The sequence below is a fragment of the Oncorhynchus kisutch genome, linkage group LG28 (genome assembly GCF_002021735.2).
Source record: "Oncorhynchus kisutch isolate 150728-3 linkage group LG28, Okis_V2, whole genome shotgun sequence".
Lineage (NCBI taxonomy): Eukaryota > Metazoa > Chordata > Actinopteri > Salmoniformes > Salmonidae > Oncorhynchus > Oncorhynchus kisutch.
The window spans coordinates 4,700,838-4,725,879 of record NC_034201.2 but is presented as its reverse complement, the minus strand read 5'-3'; the positions used below and the strand labels follow the sequence as shown (position 1 = coordinate 4,725,879).

Here is a 25,042-nt window from a genome sequence, read left to right as displayed (position 1 = left end):
TGAAATCGGTAAATATATATATTTAAGAACATGTATAAATAGCACAGATACTTCTTAAACTAGATAAGCCACTGGACAGAGAATTGATACAGGATTAGGATGAATGGATGCCCAAGAGAGAATTGGACATACATGATAATGTCAGAAAATAAGGATAATTTACTAATCCTACCTAAGTCATTATTTAGGGTATATAAGGTTGATACCTGGGCAGAGCCAGGTATCAAAAGGGGGGTGGGTAAGTTAGTGGCCTATTGGATAATAAACTAATAATAAAAAATAAAATAAAAATTTAGCTATCAGATAAAACATATGAGAAACTGTTTGTTAACCAAGCCTGTATGTCCAGGATTTTATGCATTACAGGTGAAGTCACTCAATCCAGTCCCAGAGGCTTGTTGGGGGACCATACCAAGGACTCCTGGTGACAGCTAACTGAAAGAGCTACCCGGATTCATATCGCACGGTAAGACACACTGACACTGTCGAACAATAAACGGTGTTCGAGAGGAGAACTGGAATTAACAGAATTCCGGGGGCCATCTCTCGAATGAAAATACCCTCCCTGTCTTTTCATCCCTGTTGTTGTTCATAGAAGTGAAGATGTGTCTGTGCTTATATCGGTGCAGGTTCCTATATATATATATATATATGTTCTTAACTGAGAATATGTTCTTAACTGACTTGCCTGGTTAAATAAAAGGAAAAAAAAAAATATATATATATATATATATATATATATTTTTTTTTTTTCCTTTTATTTAACCAGGCAAGTCAGTTAAGAACATATTCTTATTTTCAATGACGTGTTAACTGCCTGTTCAGGGGCAGAACGACAGATTTGTACCTTGTCAGCTTGGGGGTTTGAACTCGCAACCTTCCGGTTACTAGTCCAACGCTCTAACCACTAGGCTACGCTGCCGCCCTATATTGATCGTGGACACAGGTCATAGCTCATTTGGAGAGAGGGCTATATGAATCCACTCACCCAGTATGGAAGAAGGTGGAGTAGAGTGAAGATGAGTTTTTGATTGTAATCAGGAGAGAGGGATGTATTGCATAAAGATACTCTTAACCCTTTAAACAGAAATGAAGGAGGATCTAGGGTTGTGGTATGGATATGACCAGGTCTTGGTCGACACCCTAGTACGGTTCTGGGTAGAGGAGTTTAGGCCGGTATGGTAAAGCTGTTCACGAAAGCAGGAATGCCAGATAATGACAGTTGTATTGATTTGCACTATAGATATCCCCAGGTTCCTCCCTTTACAGTGACCGGAGGAGATTATTACCATTTGGCCCGGTACAGTACTCTTGGGAAATGATGTCAGGGCGAGGTTTTACCAACAGATTGGACAGGATTATGCTCCATTGTAATGCCTTTCACACTCATTCAACACCAAGACATGAAGTATAGCCAAATGGGAGAAAAGAGCTATTCCATCCGGGTCTCTTATTGACTAAGTATACATTGATAACATTGGGGTTCCAAGGGGGGTGCCAGATGAGTCAAAGCAAGAAATCATATCCTAGCAGGATTAGAGTTAAGCATTTCCGGGGGGTCTACTCTCAATAAGAACGTGGACTGGATTACTTATATTTATGATAATCAACAGCACTTTAACAAGTATACCAGAGATGCTATTAAAGGTTTTGCAGAACAGACTGAAGCAACCAGCTGGATGGCTTGGCAGAATAGAATTGCATTAGATATGTTAATGGCTAAAAAGGGAGAAGTGTGCGTGATTATCAGGACCATGTTTGTGCTTACATCCCAAGTAACACAGCTCCGGACAAATCAGTGCCCGAAGCCTCAGCTGGTTTGACCACCCTGGCTCACGGTTTGGCAGAAAACTCTGGGGTGGATACTTCTGACTGATTGCGTTTGATAGTACGTTTGGAAAATCTTATGATCACTGTGTTATGGGCTACATTCACCTGTGTGACTGTTTTAGTTTTAGGGGGCTGTTGTCTAATTCCCTGTGTATGAGGCCTTATTTCCAGGACTCTGGAGAAATCTATGGCAATAGATGGTGCGGTATGGGCCGATTCCAGATTCTGACCCGTGGAGGACTGAATGCATGTCTACAGAACAAGTGGACGAATCTGGATCTTTTATTTGTTGGGAATTTATATTTGATGAGACCATTTTTGATGTTTAGGGAGGCTAGGTTGTATCCCATCTCAATATTAGACTTTTTTTAATGAAGATTGTAACGAAGATCCTGATAAGAAGAGTTATGATTCGGATGTAGGCATGAGAAACGGTTATGGCGAATGCAAGTGTTGGGTTATGTTTTGATGACAAGAAATATCTCTAATAAAAATAGAAATGGGCTTTTCAATATTACAATATAACTACAATGTGTGTTTGAATGTATAATATTTAATCAAAGGGTGGATATGTTAAGGGAAGTTTATCAATGACTAATTATGTATACATTTCAATCAGGACTGACTAGTCCAAATGCTATTATGTACTGTACATATATTAATTTTCTCTCTTGCTCCCATTCCCAATTATATATAATATAGTCAGGAGTTTAGTAACAATGACGGTCTGTTCCTTTGTACAAATGAATGAACAATCTCCAGACTGTCTAGAATGCTGATTTACAATGACTGACCTTGGCTTCAGGCGAGGAGGAAAGGCTCGAGAACTATAGGGCCTCTCTACTAGTGTCATGAAGAGATAGAACATTTAGAAAATGCTGATGTCATTTTCAGTTTATAACCTGTGGAAAAATGTGTATGTACGAGTACTCTCTTGAATTAAACTCTGTTACCTGACTTTTAAGACTGGGGCTCTGTCCATTCTTATAAAAATATAGGGTCCTACAAGCCCTTCGAATGCATTGACAGAGTATTGAATTCTGATTGGGAAATAATACAGATGAATTTAGAATTCCTTCAACACACACATACAAATATGCAGGTAGTCAGTTCTTTGTGACTTTAGCTGCAGCTTGAGCGATGCGGTACTGCTCCCGAAGGTTCCGTCTCCTCCGATGCTCGTTGGTTATCTCCACCACGCTTTTGCTAGGGAACCAACCCTTCTCTCCGTCAGACAGACGCATCCCCTTATTCCAACCTGACGGAAGCAGGGCATACCATTAGTCATAAAGGGGAATAGGGACACATTTACTGTGGTGACAAAATATACTTCAGAGGGAGATAACCTTTTCCATGAATCAAAATGTATTCACATTTTACAGTGCATTCGGGAAGTATTCAGACCCCTTGACTTTTTCACAATGTTACGTTAACCTTATTCTTAAATAAAAATGTTTAAATTCCCTCAATCTATACACAATACCCCATAATGACAAAGCAAAATCAGTTTATTGCATTTACATAAGTATTCGGACCCTTTACTCAGTACTTTGTTGAAGCACCTTTGGCAATGATTACATCCTAGTGGCGGCTTCTTGGGTATGACGCTATGTTCCGAATCCCTTTTGGCCCGACAGTCTAGGGGAGATGGTAACGAGACCCGTAACAGTCTAGGGGAGATGGTAACGAGACCCGTAACAGTCTAGGGGAGATGGTAACGAGACCCGTAACAGTCTAGGGGAGATGGTAACGAGACCCGTAACAGTCTAGGGGAGATGGTAACGAGACCCGTAACAGTCTAGGGGAGATGGTAACGAGACCCGTAACAGTCTAGGGGAGATGGTAACGAGACCCGTAACAGTCTAGGGGAGATGGTAACGAGACCCGTAACAGTCTAGGGGAGATGGTAACGAGACCCGTAACAGTCTAGGGGAGATGGTAACGAGACCCGTAACATAACTCATGCAAATTATAATAGTGAAAAAGTGACAACGAAATAACCACATGGTTTATTAGAAAACACACGGTAATGGGGGGGGGGGGGCTGGACCCAAGGAAAGAATCAATAAGCATCCAAAATACCCCTAAGCTAGACTAGCCTATTTCAACAACAGCTAGCTAACTAACCAAAAATACAGTGGGTGGTCCGCCCAGTTCTAACTAGTGTATTTAACAAAGTTTACCTACGGGTAGTGTATGCCCATGGGCAACTTGTCTTGGTTCCCCCTTTCCCACCATCAAACAAACACCATACTCACAGGTGTGGACAAAGTGATATGGAGGTGCTCAAACAAAAGAGAGCTCAATACATAAAGAGTGATAGAGACATAGTAGGAGATGGTGAAACAGAGCGATCTACAGACATATGGCATTTACAGAGAGATTGAGCTCCAGAGAAAACAACTGACAGGCTTTTTAAACCAAGGGAAAGGAACTGTGATTGGGTAGGAAACAGGAGGAGGTGTGTCTTCTGATTGATGATTGATTGGGGAGTGAGGGGAGAAGGAGAGAAAAGAACACAGGATACATACACACACACCCACAGGATACCTGTATCCATAACACGCTACAATGTTGGCAAACCTGTATTTGGGACTTCCTCCCGTTCTTCTATGCAGATCCTCTAAAGCTCTATCAGGTTGAATGGGGAGTGTTGCTGCACAGCTATTTTCAGGTCTCTCCAGAGATGTTAGATCGGGTTCAAGTACAGGCTCTGGCTGAACCACTCAAGGACCTTCAGAGACTTGTCTCGAAGCCACTCTTGCGTTGTCTTGGCTATGTGCATTGTCCTGTTGGAAGGTGAATCTTCACCCCAGTCTGAGGTCCTGAGTTCTCTGGAGCAGGTTTTCAAAGATCTCATTGTACTTTGCTCTGTTCTTCTTTCCCTTGATCCTGATTAGTGTCCCTGCCCCTGAAAAACATCCCCACAACATGATGCTGCCACCACCATGCTTCACCGTAGGGATGTGGCCAGGTTTCCTCCAGACGTGAAGCTTGGCATTCATGCCAAAGAGTACAATCTTGCTTTCATCAGACCAGAGAATCTTGTTTCTTTTGGTCTGAGATTCATTTCGGTGCCTTTTGGTAAACTCCAACCTGGCTGTCATGTGCCCTTAGGAGTGCCTTCCGTCTGGTCACTCTACCATGAAGGTCGGATTGGTGGAGTGCTGCAGAGATGGTTGTCCTTCTGGTAGGTTATCCCATCTCCACAGAAATACTCTGGAGCTCTGTCAGTGACCGTAGGGGTTTCTTGGTCAACTTCCTGACCAAAGCCCTTCTCCCCGCATTGCTCAGTTTGGTACTGCGGCCAGCTGTAGAAAGTCTTGGTGGTTCCAAACTTCTTCCATATAAGAACCACTGTGTTCTTTTGGGCCTTCAATGCTGAAGAAACTGTTTGGTACCCTTCCCCAGATCTGTGCCTAGACACAATTTTGTCTCGGACAATTCCTTCGACCTCATAGCTTGGTTTTTGCTCTGACATGCACTGTCAAATGTGGGACCTTTTGTATAGACAGGTGTGCCTTTCCAAATCATGTTCAATCAACTGAATTTACCACAGGTGGACTGCAATAAAGTTGTAGAAACATCTCAAGGATGATCAATGTAAACAGGTTTCATGTGATCTCAATTGAGTATCATAGCAAAGGGTCTGAATACTTATGTAGATAAGGTATCGTTTCTTTGATAAATCTTCAAACAATAAATGGTACGCATTATCATTATGGGGTATTGATGGGGGGGGAAACTAAATCCATTTTAGAATATGGCTGTAATGTCATTTTGGGGGGGAAATGTCAAGGGGTCTGAATACTTTCTGAATGCACTGTAAGTCTTCCAATAAAGATGCTTGACAATTCAGTAGGAATTTTGTACTGAAAGTATATTTCCTTGTTTGTTCCACCTACCCTCATGGGTCTTGCATAGCACGTTGATAATGTCAGCAGGCTCCATGGTGAGCTCATCAGCCTGCTGGGCAACATATTGTTCCACACACTGCACCTGGGGGCAATCTATAATCCCACAAAAGGTTAAGGCTATAATTTCACTTCAGGGAAGTATGTGCATCTAACTAAGAATGTTAATATTTTATAACTGGGTTTGTCATCTATTTACTCACCCCAGTCCTCATAAACCACCTCTTCCTTTCTGTTTGGGTCATTTAGGGAAGGGAATGCTGCCATCCACCGGTGCATATCTGACCTAGAGAGTGAAAGTAGAAACTGGGTACAACACTGTGTGATGCATTTTTGTCTTTATTCTTCAGTGTATAGTGCATTATCTGAGAGTTGGTTGGTTGGGAGGCTGTGTGTGTGTTTTCTCTCACTCTGAGGGGGCCTTCAGCAGGTGTTCACAGGCCAAGCCTCGGTGGTTCTCCAGCAGTAGCAGACAGAAGGAGTGCTCCAACTTGGGCCCTGGGTCCTCCGCTCCAGCCCCAAACCCCGCGGGCTTGACCTGCACCAGGGAGCGGTGGGTGTGGTCTGTCACCATATAGCGCTCTGAGCTGGACAGGAAAGGAGAGAAACTATACTCAACTTGCATATTCACCACGCAGCAGGCAAAACAAGGTTGAAATATTATGACAACCAGTTGCCCACAGCACATTTTCTGACCATTTAATTAAATGCAACTGTTGGTCAGTATGTGGAGTATATCCTTTTGCTTGCCTCTTTTTGCATGTGATGATGAGTAGGTCATTGAAGAGGAAGAGGTAGATGGGGGTGAGTTTGAGACGAGAACTGAAGAGGGAGGCCCCTTTGGATAGCTCATATAGCTCTCCTCTCTTCTCCAGGAAGCGAGCCTTCGAGACAATGGGAACAGCCTGCATGTGGACATGGTGGAGAGACAGGGTCTCAATCAGTGAGCTTCACCCAATCAAACATTTTTAAAGACCTTTTCTGCAGTTGTCACAAAGGCTTCGTTCACACAAGCAGCCCAAATATATATCTTTTTTTCTCACTCATTTGTCTTTTGACCAACTGGGGCCCGATTTCCCAAAAGCATCTTAAGGGCATTTTCACCAGATTTTTTTTTTCTTCATGAGAATGACCTTATTTCTATTACAGCACATTGGATTACTCTCATTCATATTCCATTCACCCAGTTAAATGTAACATCGATAGGTTTAGGCTACTACATAATACTCAAATGATTCCTATACTCAGGCTAGGTTGTAACAACCTCATGATATGATTGAAAGTTTACAACGTAGGTGCACACAGATCGAGAGACATTTGAAGTGACAGACGGTGACATTCATTCACGGTTTGCACACTTGCCTGCATCTAGCTGATATCGGGTGTAATCATTAGTCCAACAGTTGCAAACTAGTTTCTATTGGACAAATTAAGGTATGTTTTGTTCCGTTTTCTTCAGTTTAAGACAAGTTTTTCAACAGAATCAGTGGAATGAATACACCCCTGATAACGCCTGAACACAGTTCACTTTCATAGCAGCCACGTTGTATTCCTGGCTTTCCTCCTCTCACCTCTAACCTTCATTTGTGGACTTCAATGCACAACCCATCAGCTGTATGTGACTAGGCGAAAAAATGTTTCCAAGCCAAAACACTGCACACAGCCTACGTCATTGTCACCATATTAGCTAAATAAAGTCAATGTCAATGCATTAGTAAACCCACTACAATCATGCAGTAATGTTATTGTGCAGTCAGTAAGCAGTCACACCGGAAAATACATTTGTAATACCAAAAGCTTACCTTGACTTGGAGGAGTTCAAGTGTTGTGTTGGAAAGTCATAGCGAGCTACTGTAGCTAACATAGCATCCCTCTGTTTAATTATTATTAACTGTAAAGCAGTTTTAAAATCAGACATGGTTAGTGTATGCCCATGGGCAACATGATTAACAAGATGTTTATCTTTCATTTGCTGTATTGGACTTGTCAATGTGTGAAAGTTACATATTTAAAAAAAATATTTTGTCGAGGTGTTCCGCTAGCAGAACCCCTGCGCTAGAAAGGTTCATTTAAATTAATTCCAAGTGATTACCTCATGAAACTGGTTGAGAGAATGCCAAGATTGTGCAAAATTGCCTTTAAGACAAAGGGAGGCTACTTTGAAGAATATCAAATATTAGGGTTAGGGTTGTTAAAAAAAAATAAGTTTACTACATGATTCCATACGTGTGATTTCATAGTTTTGATGTCTCCACTATTGTGCAATGTAGAAAATAGTACAAATAAAGAAATGTCCTGGAATGAGTAGGTGTGTCCAAACTTGTGACTGGTACTGTATGTGTTATAGCTTTTGAACCTCAGATGGCTATGAATCCACGATATGGCAATCTACTGGAACACAGGTGATTTTCGTTAATTGAAACTGCTCTAAAGTTAAACATGTAAAGTGTGGTGTACCACAGGGCAGCTCTTCAGGCCCTTTACGCTTTTATATATGTTTACCAATGACATGCCACTGACATTAAAGGTTAAATAAAACATAAGTAACACGATTTTTAAAATCTCATCAAAATCCACCAGTTTAAGATAGAGAGCCTGCGTCTCAATCTCTCACATCCTCCTATGGCGGCCTTCTGCGGTGGAAGGTGGCTGAGCTATAGCTGTGTTTTTTTAGACCATGAGCCATCCCGAAACTCTGTCTTCTCACAAAATGTCTCTAGCGTCCGAACAGTCTACAAACTATAATGACCACTCTATGGAAAGGGAAGACACTCAAAAACACAATGTTCTTCGTTTTTGCTCTACGGCTCCCACAAGCCCCACAGGACTTTCCTGAAGTCAGTACCGTCGATGTGACAACTTCTGTTTCTAGCAGCCGAGGCTCCTCAGAGGAGGAAGGTGAAGAACATCCTCCTCAGTGAAATACTTCAACTTAAAAATGGTAAAACATTGAAAAACTAAACCAAATATATTCACATCACCAAATAACACTAAAACACACTGTTTTGCACTGAAGGTCTACAGTACTCTATAGGGATAGCACATTGGTGTATCCCGGAGGACAGCTAGCTTCAGTCCTCCTCTTGGTAGACTGACTTCAATACAAAACCTAGGAGGCTCTTGGTTCTCAACCCCTTCCATAAACTTACACGGTAATTATGACAACTTCCGGTCCTCCAACCTAGCAGAGCTCTTGCAGCATGAACTGACATGTTGTCCAGTACTGAATGCATGAACTCCAGCTAGCTAGCACTGCAGTGCATAAAATGTGGTGAGTACTTGGCTCAAAGAGAGAGAAAGACAATAGTTTAACAGTTTTGAACTAGCTAGTTTAGCCTACTGAAACACCCTGCTTAATAGAGATAGGGGTCAGCATTTCTACTTTTTGATAAAAAGCGTGCAAAATTTCAACTTCCTGCTACTCATGGCAGGAATATATTATATGCATATGATTAGTGGGTGTGGATAGAAAACACTCTGAAGTTTCTAAAACTGGTTCAATAATGTATGTGACTATAACAGAACTTACGTAGCAGGCAAAACCCCAACGAAAAACTGTTCAGAAAAAATAAAAAATAAATAATAATAATAATAATAATGAAACGAAGAAGAGGCACTTCCTGGCAGAGGTTACACTGTGGATAGTTATGTAAGAGAGAAAATCGTGCATGTATTGTTGACTTGCTGTTATTGAATACAGATCGCCCCGTCAACAATTTGATCAATTATTAACGTTTAAAAATACCTAAAGTTGGATTACAAAAGTAGTTTGAAATATTTTGGCAAAGTTTATAGGCAACTTTTTAAATGTTTTGTAATGACGTTGGGTTTTGGAAAGCTGTTTTTTTCTGGATCAAACGGGCTGGACATTTTCGGTATACATGTAAGAACTATATGAATATACATTTGTAAAATTGTATTATCATAATTTTTTTTTACATGCGCATAAGAATTATCTCGTATTATTTGAATTTGGAGCTATGCATTTCCCCAGGCTATTGGCCACACGAGACGCTAGCGTCTCCATATCCCTAAGAGGTTTTAAGAGACTACATCTACCAGTTGGCCGCTTGGTGTCCTCCGTTGCAATTATTGCGTAATCTCCAGCTGCGTGTATTTTTCGTTTGCTTCGAGGAGAAACACAGCTGCCACAAATGATTTATCATCGAATGGATATGTGATAAACACCTTGAGGATTGATTCTAAACAACGTTTGCCATGTTTGTCGATATTATGGAGTTAATTTTGTAAAAAGTTTGGCGTTGTAGAGACTGCATTTTCAGATTTTTTTCTTAGCTTAACGTGATGATCAAAACATAAATAATCTTTTTGGAAAAAATTAACATTTGTAAGGGAAGTCCCCCCTGAAATGGACAAAAATGAATGGCAAGTCATTGGCATCGGACAAACCATATACACATTGGTCAATACCACCCAATTGGACGTTTATTCATGCAAAGTTGATGGCAAATGTCATATGGCTATTGCCAGTTGTAACACTTCAAAAATCCAACAGGGGGTGAGTGCGCTCCACCGTGGTTTTTCATATTGGAAATGGACCTCAAGTCAACATCCAAAAGCAACATTTTGAAAAAATGATATTTTTTTTTTACATGCGCATAAAGAAATGTTTTATCCATTTGCAATATGATTTCATATGAAGTCAAAAGTCGAAAATGTGAACTTTTTTAAAAACTTATCACCCTCGTAAAAAAGTGCTTTCTGGACCGTTTTTCGAAATTGTTTCGATTTTATGTCAATTCATCATGTGTAAGAACTATATGAATATACATTTGTAAAATTGTATTATCATAATTTTTTTTTACATGCGCATAAGAAATATGTTTTATCCATTTGCAATATGATTTCATATGAAGTCAAAAGTCGAAAATGTGAACTTTTTTAAAACTTATCACCCTCGTAAAAGTGCTTTCTGGACCGTTTTTCGAAATTGTTTCGATTTTATGTCAATTCATCATGTGTAAGAACTATATGAATATACATTTGTAAAATTGTATTATCATAATTTTTTTTTAACTTTTGCATAAGGAATATGATTTGTCCATTGCAATATGATTTCATAGGAAGTCAAAAGTCAAAGTCAAAAGTCACTTTTTTGGGAGCCAGATACCATAAGAAATTTGACATGCTCAAAAATCCTGCAGAAATGCAAAATTGACTGGCCAGATGAACTCGGGATGGCCTGGCAGTGATAGTTGCTCCTTTCCATCGCTCATTGTGTTGACTTCATCATGTCCATTTTGTGATGTTTTTTCACTGTTGAATCATATTGCAAGTGTACGGGCATTTTCAATATGGTTCAATGGGCATTTACCATAAGAAATTTGACATGCTCAAAAATCCTGCAGAAATGCAAAATTGACTGGCCAGATGAACTCGGGATGGCCTGGCAGTGATAGTTGCTCCTTTCCATCGCTCATTGTGTTGACTTCATCATGTCCATTTTGTGATGTTTTTTCACTGTTGAATCATATTGCAAGTGTATGGGCATTTGCAATATGGTTCAATGGGCATTTACCATAAGAAATTTGACATGCTCAAAAATCCTGCAGAAATGCAAAATTGACTGGCCAGATGAACTCGGGATGGCCTGGCAGTGATAGTTGCTCCTTTCCATCGCTCATTGTGTTGACTTCATCATGTCCATTTTGTGATGTTTTTTCACTGTTGAATCATATTGCAAGTGTACGGGCATTTGCAATATGGTTCAATGGGCATTTACCATAAGAAATTTGACATGCTCAAAAATCCTGCAGAAATGCAAAATTGACTGGCCAGATGAACTCGGGATGGCCTGGCAGTGATAGTTGCTCCTTTCCATCGCTCATTGTGTTGACTTCATCATGTCCATTTTGTGATGTTTTTTCACTGTTGAATCATATTGCAAGTGTACGTGCATTGTTGTGCAACTGGTAACCCAAAAATAAAAATATGGTGATTTCGTTATGTCCATTTGTTTATGTTTTCTTACTTTTGCAAAGTCACTAGGCATTTGCAATATGGTTCAATGGGCAGGTACCATCACGAATTTGTCATGCTATAAAAATCCTGCAGGAATGTGAAATTGACTGGCCCGATGAACTCGGGATGGCTGGGCAGTGATTCTGGTTAATCTCAGTCGCTCGTTAGGGTTGATTTCAGAATGTCACTTTGGTGATGGTACCTCACTGTTTAAACATATTGCAAATGGACAAGAGTCACCAGCAAGTCACCGTCCGTCAGTCAATTAGATATCATTCTGACACCAAACTGATACAAACTGACACCAAACCCACTTTTTCCAACTCGTTTAGTAGCCAACTATCACAAACTTCAGAGCTGGCCCAAAATTCACAACGCCTTCGGTTCAAACCATAAAAAAAACATAAAACACGTAGTTACGTTCTAGCTGCGGGTCCATTTCTTATGTTATGTGTAGGCCTAGCTGAGGCGACCCCGAATCCCAAGTTTCGGCTCGATCGGTCATTTGGTGTCCGAGCAAAACCCTAATTGGTGCTGAAAATCCACTTTTTTCCATGACTTGCGTTGGGGTCCGTCTCTATGGAACGAGACGGTCGCAATGCACCTAGTCTTGCGTTTCTGAGACTTTTCTAAATGTCGTCATTTTCGTAATGGTCAAAATGAATTGAAGTCATTGCAAATGTACGAGGCTGTTTCTCGGTCCGAGAACCTTCTAGAGCCACGTAACTCACCACGCACTATTGACCGGAGGTCTAGAACAGGATTCTAAAGTTTCGGAACTCTAGGTCTGACGGTTCTTTTTTAGCTCGAAGAAAGCTAACTATTGCAGTCACTGTCTGTCTCTACGCACCCCAATACGTCCCTCCATCCAAGTTGTGTTTTAGTGTGATTTATTTTTCCTTTGAAATTTTATGGGAAAAATGACTGATTTACAGTTCATGGGGGTTGCCTAATCACATATATGAAGTTTTGGAAAGATCAGACTTTTTTAACCCCTCGAAACAGCCCAAGAGACACCAATTATGGCACTTCCGGTTGGCACAGGAAGCTATAAATCAACACATATCCTCATTGGGGTATGCTTTTACAGAATCAGAATTTTAAGTCCTTATGTTAAGAACTGACTGATTTACACAGGGTTGAATGCACTATGTCTATCAAACTGCAGGCAGGGTATGGGTATACACTTTTAGGGTGATTTTAACCACTTCCGTTTGCTCCAGGAAGCTTAGAATCAACACAGGTAGACCTCATAGTGGTCTGATGGACTGTCATAGAAGACAGGTTCATTAGGCATTCATAACCCACATAGGCTTCAGGTTGAATTTAGAGGTGCAGGCAATGTATTCCTATGGGGAGAGAAGTCAATGCAAACGGTTTGATGTAAACACCTTCTTTTAACTGTTAAGGGTTAATGCCACACGGTCAAGGTTAGGCTTGCACAGATCGGGAGGACCTCAGGAACGTACCTGAGGTCGAATTGTGCTTCTCACCTAACGGTTCTCTCACTGTCACCCAAAAGCAAATGACATTGAGGGCCAGCCTTCATTTTGGGCCTACTTTTCTAATGGTCGCTGTGCTTAGACCGAGCGAGCTACGGTCAAGCGGGGCATCTTGTTGAACTCGGCACGGCCTAGAGAATATGGAAATGCCATTGTAGGCTTTGTGTGTCTTTAAGCACCGCACTTTGTCACTCCATCCTTGCTGTGTGTGTGTTTCTGTGTGTGTGTGTGTGAGAGAGAGCTTTTCTTTGACATCTGTTGGGAGAAATGACTGACTTACAGTTTATGGGGGTTGCCTAATCACACATATGAAGTTTTGAAAAGATCTGACCTTTTTAACCCTTGGAAACTGCCACTGTGACACCATTTAAGGCACTTCCGGTTGGCACAGGAAGCTATAAATAAACTCATATCCTGATTGAGGTATGCCTTTACATAATCCTGAGTTTTAAGTCTTTACGTTAAGAACTGAGTTATTTACGGAGGGTTTAGTGAGTGTGTGTTATTTCAGAAAATCATAAAAAATCACAGAAATCTCGCAGAGCTCCGCAGCACACTTTAAAAAGATTCGTAAGAACACCCTGCAACTGGATCTGTAACCGTTGAAAAAAAAAAACCCTATCTGTGAACATCACCAATCTGTCATTGTACGATTTCTCTTAAATGACGATAGATAAATGGCTGTTTTTTTTTTAATTGACACCGGAGGCTCCTTGACTTTGACGTGAAGTGGAAAAATAATTTCTCTATTTTCATTTTGGACCTTTAATCCCAGATAAATGGCCATAACTCAAAAACCGTTGAGGCCTAGACGCCATCTTGTTCGGGGCCAACTGCCCGTTATGCCAAACCTATGCTCACCGAGTTTCGGCTTCGAAATATTTTCAGTTTTCGAGATAAGGCCCCGTCGTGAATCGTGATGTTTTGTCCAATAGCAATATGATTGCTTATGCCCTCTTGTGGGAATTTCCGGGACAGCGGCAAAATGACCAAAATCGTATTATTTTTGTAAAACGGAAACCGAATGTCCGACAAAGTTCATTTGATGACTTCCCGGTAGGTCCGACCCTGCCGCTCGGCCCGACGCCGTCCGCGAATTTTACAAACGATTTCGGACGTCTAGTAAGGGACCGTACATTTCCAATATGGACTTTCTCACTAACCATACGGCACCTGCCGAAATCTTCCCTTAAGGTATGCTATCTAACTGAGAGTCTCCTCATTGAAAACATCTGAAGTTCTTCAAAGGTAAATTATTTTATTTGAATGCTTTTCTTGTTTTTGTGAAAATGTTGCCTGCTGAATGCTAGGCTTAATGCTATGCTAGCTATCAATACTCTTACACAAATGCTTGTGTAGCTATGGTTGAAAATCTGAGATGACAGTGTTGTTAACAAAAGTCTAAGCTTGTGAGTGAATATATTTCTTTCATTTAATTTGCGATTTTCATGAATAGTTAACGTTGCATTATGGTAATGAGCTTGAGGCTATAATTACGCTCCCAGATACGGGATTGCTCGACGCAAGAAGTTAAGGACATTACATCAAAGTTGGAGCAGCCTGTAGTGTGGTTTTCCACTTAAATTTTGAGTGTCACTCCAAATCCAGACCTCCATGGGTTGATAAATTTGATTTCCATTGATCATTTTTGTGATTTTGTTGTCAGCACATTCAACTATGTAAAGAAAAAATTATTTAATAAGAATATTTCATTCATTCAGATCTAGGATGTGTTATTTTAGTGTTCCCTTTATTTTTTTGAGCAGTGTATTAGCATCTGGGACAGAAAAGGAGGCAGTTCCTTGTAAAAAGTTCACTTGTGGAATTTCTTTCCGCATTTGAGTCAATCAGCTGTGTTGTGACAAGGTAGTGGTGGCATACAGAAGATAGCCCTATTTGGTGAAAGACCAAGTCCATATTATGGCAAGAACATCTCAAATAAGCAAAGAGAAACAACATTCCATCATTACTTTAAGACATGAAGTTCAGTCAATATGGAATATTTCAAGAACTTGAAAGTTTCTTCAAGTGCAGTCACAAAAACCATCAAGCGCTATGATGAAACTGGCTCTCACATGAGGACTGCCACAGGAAAGGAAGACTCAGAGTTACTGCACAGGATAAATTAGAGTTACCAGCCTCAGAAATCATCATTAACTGCACCTCAGATTGCACCTCACAAAGTTCAAGTAACATACACATCTCAGAGGTCATACAATAAGTTTTGTTGTGATTCATATGTTGATGATGTAAAGAATATTTGCTGGTCTGTGGTGTGTGATGAGGAGCAACCAGGTGCTGCACTTGATGCATTTATGAAACTACTTCTTCCAGTTACTAATAATCCCATTAAGAAAATGACTGTAAAAACTGTTAAATCCCCTTGGATTGTTTCAATGATGAGGAATTGAAACAATTTATGGTTGAGAGGGATGAGGCAAAAGGTATGGCAATTAAGTCTGGCACCCCAACTGATTGGCAAACATACTGCAAATTAAGAAATCATGTGGTTAAACGAAATAAAATAAACTACACTATGAAACAAAGATAAATTATATAGAATGATAGTAAATAGCTCTGGGGAACCTTAAATTAAATTCTGTGGAAAAAAGCAAACTCAGCTCCTTCATTCATTGAACCAGATGACTCATTCATCACAAAGCCCACTGATATTGCAAACTACCTCATGACTTTTTCATTGGCAAGATAAGCAAACTTAAGGATGACATGCCAGCAACAAACACTGACACTACACATCCAAGTATATAGGACCAAATTATGAAAAACAAGAATTGTACTTTTGAATTCTGCGTCAGTGTGGAAGAGGTGAAATAAATATTGTTGTCTATCAACATTGACAAGCCACTGGGGTCTGACAATCTGGATGGGAAATTACTGAGGATAACAGCAGACGATATTGCCATTCCTATTTGCAACATCTTCAATTTAAGCCTACTAGAGAACGTGTGCCCTTGGGCTTGGAGGGAAGTCATTCCGCCACCCAAGAATACTGGCTCAAATAGCCGACCAATCAGCCTTTTACCAACCCTTAGTGAACTTCTGGAAAAAATGTTGTTTGACCAGATACAATGCTATTTCACAGTAAACAAATTGACAACAGAATTTCAGCATGCATATAGGTGTCAGGTTCTGACCTTAGTTCTTTTGTTATGTCTTTGTTTTAGTATGGTCAGGGCGTGAGTTGGGTGGGTTGTCTATGTTCCTTTTTTCTATGTTTTGGGATATTTGTGTTTGGCCTGGTATGGTTCTCAATCAGAGGCAGCTGTCAATCGTTGTCCCTGATTGAGAACCATACTTAGGTAGCCTGGTTTCACTTTTGAGTGGTGGGTGATTATATATCCTGTATTAGTGTTTTCACCATACGGGATTGTTTCGTTTGTTTGTTTATACTTTTGTTATTTTGTTCAGTGTTCTGTTGATTTATTAAATATATCATTATGGACACTTACCACGCTGCACATTGGTCTGATCCTTAATACTCCTCTGAAGAAGAGGAATTCCGTTACAGAACCACCCACCACTCAAGGACCAAGCAGCATGGTAACGGGCAGCAGCAGAAATCTCTGGACTCATGGACATGGGAGGAGATTCTGGACGGCAACGGACCCTGGGCACAGGCTGGGGAATATCGCTGCCCCAAGGCAGAGCTGAGAGGTGGCGATATGAAGAGGCAGCACGGCAGCGCGGCTGGGACGAGAGGCAGCCCCAAAAATGTATTGGGGGGGTGGTGGCGGCACACGTGTAGTGTGGCTAAGTCAGGTAGGAGACCTGCGCCAACTCCCCGTGCTTACCGTGGAGAGAGGTGGATCGGGCAGGTACCGTGTAATGCCATGAGGTGCACGGTGTCCCCGGTGCGCAGGCATAGCCCGGTGCGTTATAGCGCAGCGCCTCGTATCGGCCGGGCTAGAGTGGGCATCGAGCCAGGTGCCATGAAGCCGGCTCAGCGCATCTGGTCTCCAGTGCGTCTCCTCGGGCTGGGGTACATGGCACCAGCCCTACGCACGGTGTCCCCAGGTTCGCCAGCACAGCCCTGTGGGGTCTTTTCTACCTCGCCGCACTGGCATGGCTACGGGGAGTATCCAAACAGGTAGGGTTGTGCAGGCTCGGTGCGCCTCCACGGTCCGGTCTATCCGGTGCCTCCTCCACGCACCAGCCCTCTGGTGGCAGTCCCCCGCACCAGGCTGTCTCTCCATCTCCTCCCTACATGTGCTCCTGCCTGTCCAGCACTGCCAGAGTCTCACTCCTGTCCAGCGCTGCCAGAGTCACCCGTCTGTCCTGAGCTGCCGGAGTCGCCCGTCTGTCCTGAGCTGCCGGAGTCGCCCGTCTGTCCTGAGCTGCCGGAGTCGCCCATCTGTCCTGAGCTGCCGGAGTCGCCCGTCTGTCCTGAGCTGCCGGAGTCGCCCGTCTGTCCTGAGCTGCCGGAGTCGCCCGTCTGTCCTGAGCTGCCGGAGCCGCCCGTCTGTCCTGAGCTGCCGGAGTCACCCGTCTGTCCTGAGCTGCCGGAGTCGCCCGTCTGTCCTAAGCTCCCGGAGTCGCCCGTCTGTCCTGAGCTGCCGGGGCCTCCCGTCTGTCCTGAGCTGCCAGAGTCTCACTCCTGTCCAGAGCTGCCGGAGTCGCCCGTCTGTCCTGAGCTGCCGGAGTCGCCCGTCTGTCCTGAGCTGCCGGAGTCGCCTGTCTGTCCTGAGCTGCCGGAGTCACCCGTCTGTCCTGAGCTGCCGGAGTTGCCCGTCTGTCCTGAGCTCCCGGAGTCGCCCGTCTGTCCTGAGCTGCCGGGGCCTCCCGTCTGTCCTGAGCTGCCGGGGCCTCCCGTCTGTCCGGAGCTGCCGGGGCCTCCCGTCTGTCCTGAGCTGCCGGGGCCGCCCGTCTGTCCTGAGCTGCCGAGGCTGCCCGCCTGTCCTGAGCTGCCGGGGCCGCCCGTCAGCCAGTAGCTGCCGGAATCGCCCGTCACTCCGGTGCTGCCGGAGTCTTCCGCCTGCCCGGTGCTAGTGGAATCTCCCGTTTGTCCGGTGCTGCCGGAATCTCCCGTCCATTCAGGACCCGTGGCTTGGGTCCCCAGTCCGAGATTGGCGGCAAGGGTCGCCGCTCTAAAGCGGCCACAGAGGCGGTTAAAGAGGCGGAGAAAGACTATGGTGGAGTGGGGTCCGCTTCCCGCGCCAGAGCCACCATCGCGGACAGACACCCACCCAGACCCTCCACTATAGGTTCAGGTTTTGCGGACGGAGTCCGTACCATTGGGAGGGGGTTACTGTCACGTTCTGACCTTAGTTCTTTTGTTATGTCTTTGTTTTAGTATGGTCAGGGCTTGAGTTGGGTGGGTTGTCTATGTTACTTTTTCTATGTTTTGGGATTTCTGTGTTTGGCCTGGTATGGTTCTCAATCAGAGGCAGCTGTCAATCCTTGTCCCTGATTGAGAACCATACTTAGGTAGCCTGGTTTCACTTTGAGTGGTGGGTGATTATGTATCCTGTGTTCGTGTTTTCACCATACGGGACTTTTTCGGTTGTTTGTACTGTTGTTATTTTGTTCAGTGTTCTGTTGATTTATTAAATATATCATTATAGACACTTACAACGCTGCACATTGGTCTGATCCTTAATACTCCTCTGAAGAAGAGGAATTCCGTTACAATAGGTAAGGACACTCAAGAAGCACAGCACTTACACAAATGACTGATGATTGGTTGAGAGAAATTGATGATAAAATGATTGTGGGGGCTGTCTTGCTAAACCTCAGAGCAGCTTTTGTCAATATCGATCATATTCTGCCACAGGAAAAACTTGTGTTAAGGCTTTACATCCCCTGCTAGAATTTGGATACAGAGTTACTTGTCTAACAGAACACCGAGGGTGTTCTTTAATGGAAGCTTCTCAAAAATAATCCAGTTAGAATCAGGAATTCCCCAGGGTAGCTGTTTAGGCCCCTTGCTTTTTAATTTTTTTTACTAACTTTGAGTAAAGCCAGAATGTCAATGTATGCAGATGACTCAACACTATACACATCAGCTACTACAGTGACTGAAATTACTGTGTTCACTTAACAAAGAGCTGCAGTTAGTTTCAGAGTGGGTGGCAAGGAATAAGATAGCCCTAAATATTTCTAAATCTAAAAGCATTATATTTGGAACAAAACACTCACTAAAAAAATAATGTGGAAATTGAGCAAGTTGAGATGACTAAAATGCTTGGAGTAACCCTAGATTGTAAACTGTCATGGTCAAAACATATTGATGCAGTAGTAGCTAAGATGGGGAAAAGTTTGTCTATAATAAAGCAATGCTCTTCCTTCTTAACAAAACTATCCACAAGGCAGGTCCTACAGGCCCTAGTTTTGTCGCACCTTGACTACTGTTCAGTCGCGTGGTCAGGTGCCACAAAAAAGGACTTGCAATTGGCGCCGAACAGGGCAGCACGGCTGAAAGAGCTAATATTTGAAAAATGCATGTCAATCTCTCCTGGCTGGAAGTAGAAGAGAGATTTTTTCTTCATCACTACTTTTATTTATGGAGGCATTGACATGTTGAATGCACCGAGCTCTGTCTAAACTACTGGCACACAGCTCGGCCACCCATGCATACCCCCCAAGACACAAGAGGTTTCTTCACTGTCCCCAAGTCTAGAACAGACTATGGGAGGTACACAGTACAACATGTATCTGACTACATGGCTACATGGAACTCTATTCCACATCAAGTAACTGACGCAAGCAGTAAAATTAGATTTAAAGAACAGATAAAAAACACCTTGTGGAACAGCGGGGACTGTAAAGCAACACAAACATTGGCAAAGACAGACACATACATACTTACACACACACACGATAACATACACACTATTCATTTAGTACTGTAGATATGTGGTAGTGTTGGAGTAGAGGCCTGAGGCCACAGTGTGTTGTGAAATCTGTCAAAGTATAAAGTATAAACATACCTTGAGTTTGTGGAACTCTCAAAGTTTGGACACACCTTCTCATTCAAGGAGTTTTCTTTATTTTTACTATTTTCTACATTGTAGAAAAAAAGTGAAGACATCAAAACTATGAAATCACACATATGGAATCATGTAGTAACCAAAAAAGTCCAATCAAAATCAAATCAAATTGTATTGGTCACATAAACATATTTAGCAGATGTTATTAAAGGTATGGCGAAATGCAGTAGTATCTAAGAATTCACAACAATGTACACGTATCTAAATGTAAAATAATGGAATTAAGAACTATATAAACATTAGATTGAGCAATGTCGGAGTGGCATTGACTAAAATACAGTAGAATGGACTACATATGAGATGAGAAATGTATGTAAACATTATTAAAGTGACTAGTGTTCCAGTGATTCCAAGTCTATGTATATAGAGCAGCGGTCTCTATGGTGCAGGGTTGCAAAACCGGGAGGAAGCCGGCTAGTGATGGCTATTTAACAGTCTAATGGCCTTGAGCTCAAAGCTGTTTTTCAGTCTCTCGGTCCCAGCTTTGATGCACCTGTACTGACCTCGCCTTCTGGATGATAGCGGGGTGAACAGGCAGGGGCTCGGGTGTTTGATGTCCTTGAGGATCTTTTTGGCCTTTCTGTGACATCGGGTGCTGTAGGTGTCCTGGAGGGCAGGCAGTTTTCCCCCAGTGATGTGTTGCACAGACCGCACCACCCTCTGGAGAGCTCTGCGGTTGCGGGCGGTGCAGTTGCCGTATCAGGTGGTGATACAGCCCAACAGGATGCTCTCAATTGTACATCTGTGAAGGTTTTAGGGGCCAAGCCACATTTCTTTAGCCTCCTGAGGTTGAAGAGGCGCTGTCTTTGTGGGTGGACCATTTAATTTTGTCAGTGATGTGTACCCCGAGGAACTTGAAGGTTTCCACCTTCTCCACTGCGGTCCCATCGATGTGGATAGGGGCGTGCTCCCTCTGCTGTTCCTCAAGTCCACGATCAGTTCCTTTGTTTTGTTGACGTTGAGTAAGAGATTATTTTCCTGGCACCACTCTCCCAGGGCCCCCATCTCCTCCCTGTAGGCTTTCTCATCATTGTTGGTAATCAGGTGTTGTTTCTTACTTTCACCACCTGGGAGCGGCCATCAGGAGGTCCAGGACCCAGTTGCACAGGGCGGGGTTCAGACCCAGGGCCCCGAGCTTAATGATGAGCTTGGAGGGTACTATGGGGTTGAATGGTGAGCTATAGTCAATGAACAGCATTCTTATATAGCTATTCCTCTTGTCCAGATGGGATAAGGCAGTGAGCATTGCGATGACGATTGCGTCGTCTGTGTATCTACTGGGGCGGTAAGCAAATTGAAGTGGGTCTAGGTGTCAGGTAAGGTAGAGGTGATATGATCCTTAACTAGCTTCTCAAAGCACTTCATTATGACAGAAGTGAGTGCTTCGAGGCGATAGTAATTTAATTCAGTTACCTTTGCTTTCTTCGATACAGGAACTATGGTGGACATCTTGAAGCAAGTGGGGACAGCAGACTGGGATAGGGAGAGATTGAATATGTCTGTAAACAGTCCACCTTGCTGGTCGGCACATGCTCTGAGGACGTGGCTAGGGATGCCGTCCGGGCCGGCAGCCTTGCCAGGGTTAACACGCTTAAATATCTTACTGACATCGGCCACAGGAAAGGAGAGCCGACAGTCCTTGGTTGCGGGCCTTGCCAGTGGCACTGTGTTATCCTCAAAGCGGGTGCAGAAGGTGTTCGGCTTGTCCGGGAGCAAGACATCGGTGTCCGCTACGTGACTGGTTTTCCCTTTCTAGCCCGTGATTGTCTATAGACCCTGCCACATACGTCTTGTGTCTGAGCCGTTGAAATGCGACTCCACTTTGTCCTTTGTACTGACGTTTTGCCTGTTTGATTGCCTTACGAAGGGAATAACTACACTGTGTTTGGTAATATTCCCAGTCACCTTGCCATGGTTAAATAAGGTGGTTTATGCTTTCAGTTTTGCGAGAATGCTGCCATCTATCTACGGTTTCTGGTTTGGGTAGGTTTTAATAGTCACAGTGGGTACGACATCTCCTATACACTTCCTGATCAATTCAGTCACCGTATTCGTCGATGTTATTCTCAGAGTCTACCTGGAACATATCCCAGTCCGCATTATCAAAACAATCTTGAAGCATGTATTCCGATAGGTCAGACCAGCATTGAATAGACCTTAGCACGGGTACTTTCTGTTTGAGTTTCTGCCTATAGGAAGGGAAAAGCAAAATAGAGTCGTGATCAGATTTACCGAAGGCGAGGGCCGGGGAGAGCCTTGTAGGCATTTCTAAAAGTTGAGTGGCAGTGGTCCAATGTTTTTTCAGCACGAGTACTGCATTCAATGTGTTGGTAGAACTTCGTAGCGTTTTCCTCAAATTGCTTTGTTAAAATCCCCAACTACAATAAATGCGGCTTCAGGATATGTGGTTTGCATGAAGTCCAGCGTAGTTCTTTGAGGGCCGTCGTGGTACTGGCTTGAGGAATATACACGGCTGTGACTATAACTGAAGAGAATTCTCTTGGGAATTCTCTTGGGATGTCATACGGTCGGCATTTGCATGAGGTATTCTAGGTTGGGTGAACAAAAGGACTTGATTTTCCAAATGTTATGACAATCTCACCATGAGTAGTTAATCATGAAACATACACTCCCAGCTTTCTTCTTCCCTGAGAGTTCTTTTTTCCTATCTGCACAATGTACTGAAAACCCAGCTGGCTGAATGGATGGGGACAGTATATCCCGAGAGAGAGAGCCATGTTTCCGTGAAACAGAGTATGTTACAATCCCTGATATCTCTCTGGAAGGAGATCCTCGCCCTGAGCTCGTCTACTTTATTATCCAGAGACTGAACATTAGCAAGTAATATACTCTGAAGCGGTGGAAGGTGTGTACGCTTCCTGAGTCAGACTAGAAGTCCACTGCGAATACCTCTTCTCCGCCGGCGGTGTTTTGGAGTAGCCTCTGGAATAAGTTATATTGCCCTGGGAGGTACGAACAAAAGATCCAATTCAGGAAGGTCGTATTCCTGGTCGTAATGCTAGTTACCGGCTGTATGTATTAACACAAAAAAATTCTGGGCTAATTATGTAAGAAATAACACACAAAAACAAAATACTGCAAAGTTGCTTAGGTTGCTTAGCTGTCGGCGCCCAAATCAAAATATATTTTACATTTTAGATTCTTCAAACGAGCCACATGTTTGCCTTGATGACAGCTTTGCATTCTCTCAACCAGGTTCATGAGGTAGTCACCTCGAATGCTTTTCCAACAGTCTTGAAGGAGTTCCCACATTAGCTGAGCACTAGTTGGCTGCTATCCCTTCACTCTGCGGTCCAACTCTCCCAAACCATCTCAAGTGGGTTGAGGTCGGGTGATTGTGGAGGCCAGGTCATCTGATGCAGCACTCCATCACTCTCTATTCATCTGTTGAGATGTGTCTGTTATTTGAACTCTGAGGTCCAATCTGAGGTGCAGTTAATTGCCCATTTTTGAGGCTGGTAACTCTAATGAACTTATCCTCTGCAGCAGAGGTAACTCTGGGTCTTCTTTTCCTGTGACGGTCCTCACGAGAGCCAGTTTCATCATTGCGCTTGATGGTTTTTGCTGCACTTGAAGAAAGTTTCAAAGTTCTTAAAATGTTCAGTACTGACTGACCTTCATGTCTTAACTTCTTGGATATAGGGGGCGCTATTTTAATTTTTGGATGAAAAACGTTCCCGTTTTAAACAAGATATTTTGTCATGAAAAGATGCTCGACTATGCATATAATTGACAGCTTTGGAAAGAAAACACTCTGACGTTTCCAAAACTGCAAAGATATTGTCTGTGAGTGCCACAGAACTGATGTTACAGGCGAAACCCAGATAAAAATCCAATCAGGAAGTGCCGCATTTTTTGAAACAGCCTCATGCCAATGACTCCTTATATGGCTGTGAAGGAGCTAGGAGTCAGCTTACGTTTTCCACGTTTTCCCCAAGGTGTCTGCAGCATTGTGCCGTCTTTTTAGACATTTCCATTGGAGAATGGCTGTAAGACACCATATAGGGCGAGTGGACGCATGGTGTCTCCCGGAGAAAACGTAAAATACTGAGGTAGCCATTTTTCCAATAGTTTCTTATGAGAAACCAACTTCCTCCACGGTTATATTATTGAATACATATGTTAAAAACACTTTGAGGATGGATCCTAAACAACGTTTGCCGTGTTTCTGTCGATATTATGGAGCAAATTTTGAAAAAAGTTCAGTGTTATAGTTGAAGTATTTTCGGTCGATTTCTCAGCCAAGCAGGATGAACAAACGTGACGTTTTTCGCCTACAAAAATATTATTTTTGGAAAAAAGGAACATTTGCTATCTAACTGGAAGTCTCCTGAGTGAAAGCATCTGAAGTTCTTCAAAGGTAAATGATTTAATTTGGTTGCTTTTCTTATTTTTGTGAAAATGTTGCCTGCTGCCAGCACAGCCTAGCATAGCATTATGCCATGCTAAACTTACACAAATGCTTGTCTAGTGTTGGCTGTAACGCACATTTTGAAAATCTGAGATGACAGCGTTGTTAACAAAAGGCTAATCTTGTGTTTCAATATATTTATTTCATTTCATTTGCGATTTTCATGAATAGGAAACGTTGCGTTATGGTAATGCACTTGAGGCTATGATTACGCTCCCGGATACGGGATTGCTCGTCGCTAGAGGTTAAAGTAATGATGGACTGTCATTTATGTTTGCTTATGTATACCACAACACAATTGATTGGCTCAAACGCATTAAGAGGGAAATAAATTCCACAAATGCACGTTTACAAAGCACACCTGTTAATTGAAAT

General features: G+C 42.8%; 1 protein-coding gene across 4 annotated transcripts in view; it reads right to left on the bottom strand.

Moving 5' to 3' along the window:
• Positions 1–2,363: 2,363 nt before the first annotated feature.
• LOC109872994 (rho guanine nucleotide exchange factor 15) overlaps positions 2,364–25,042 on the bottom strand; it is a 43,346-nt gene continuing 20,667 nt past the window's right edge. For all 4 annotated transcript variants that reach the window (XM_031807892.1, XM_020464445.2, XM_020464446.2 and 1 more), the window contains 5 exons: positions 6,495–6,649; positions 6,155–6,331; positions 5,948–6,030; positions 5,736–5,840; positions 2,364–3,088 (listed from right to left, as the gene is read on the bottom strand). In XM_031807892.1, coding sequence (XP_031663752.1) covers positions 2,937–3,088; positions 5,736–5,840; positions 5,948–6,030; positions 6,155–6,331; positions 6,495–6,649 — 672 coding nt within the window. In that variant the 3' untranslated portion in view covers positions 2,364–2,936. The remainder of the gene's footprint in view (positions 3,089–5,735; positions 5,841–5,947; positions 6,031–6,154; positions 6,332–6,494; positions 6,650–25,042) is intronic.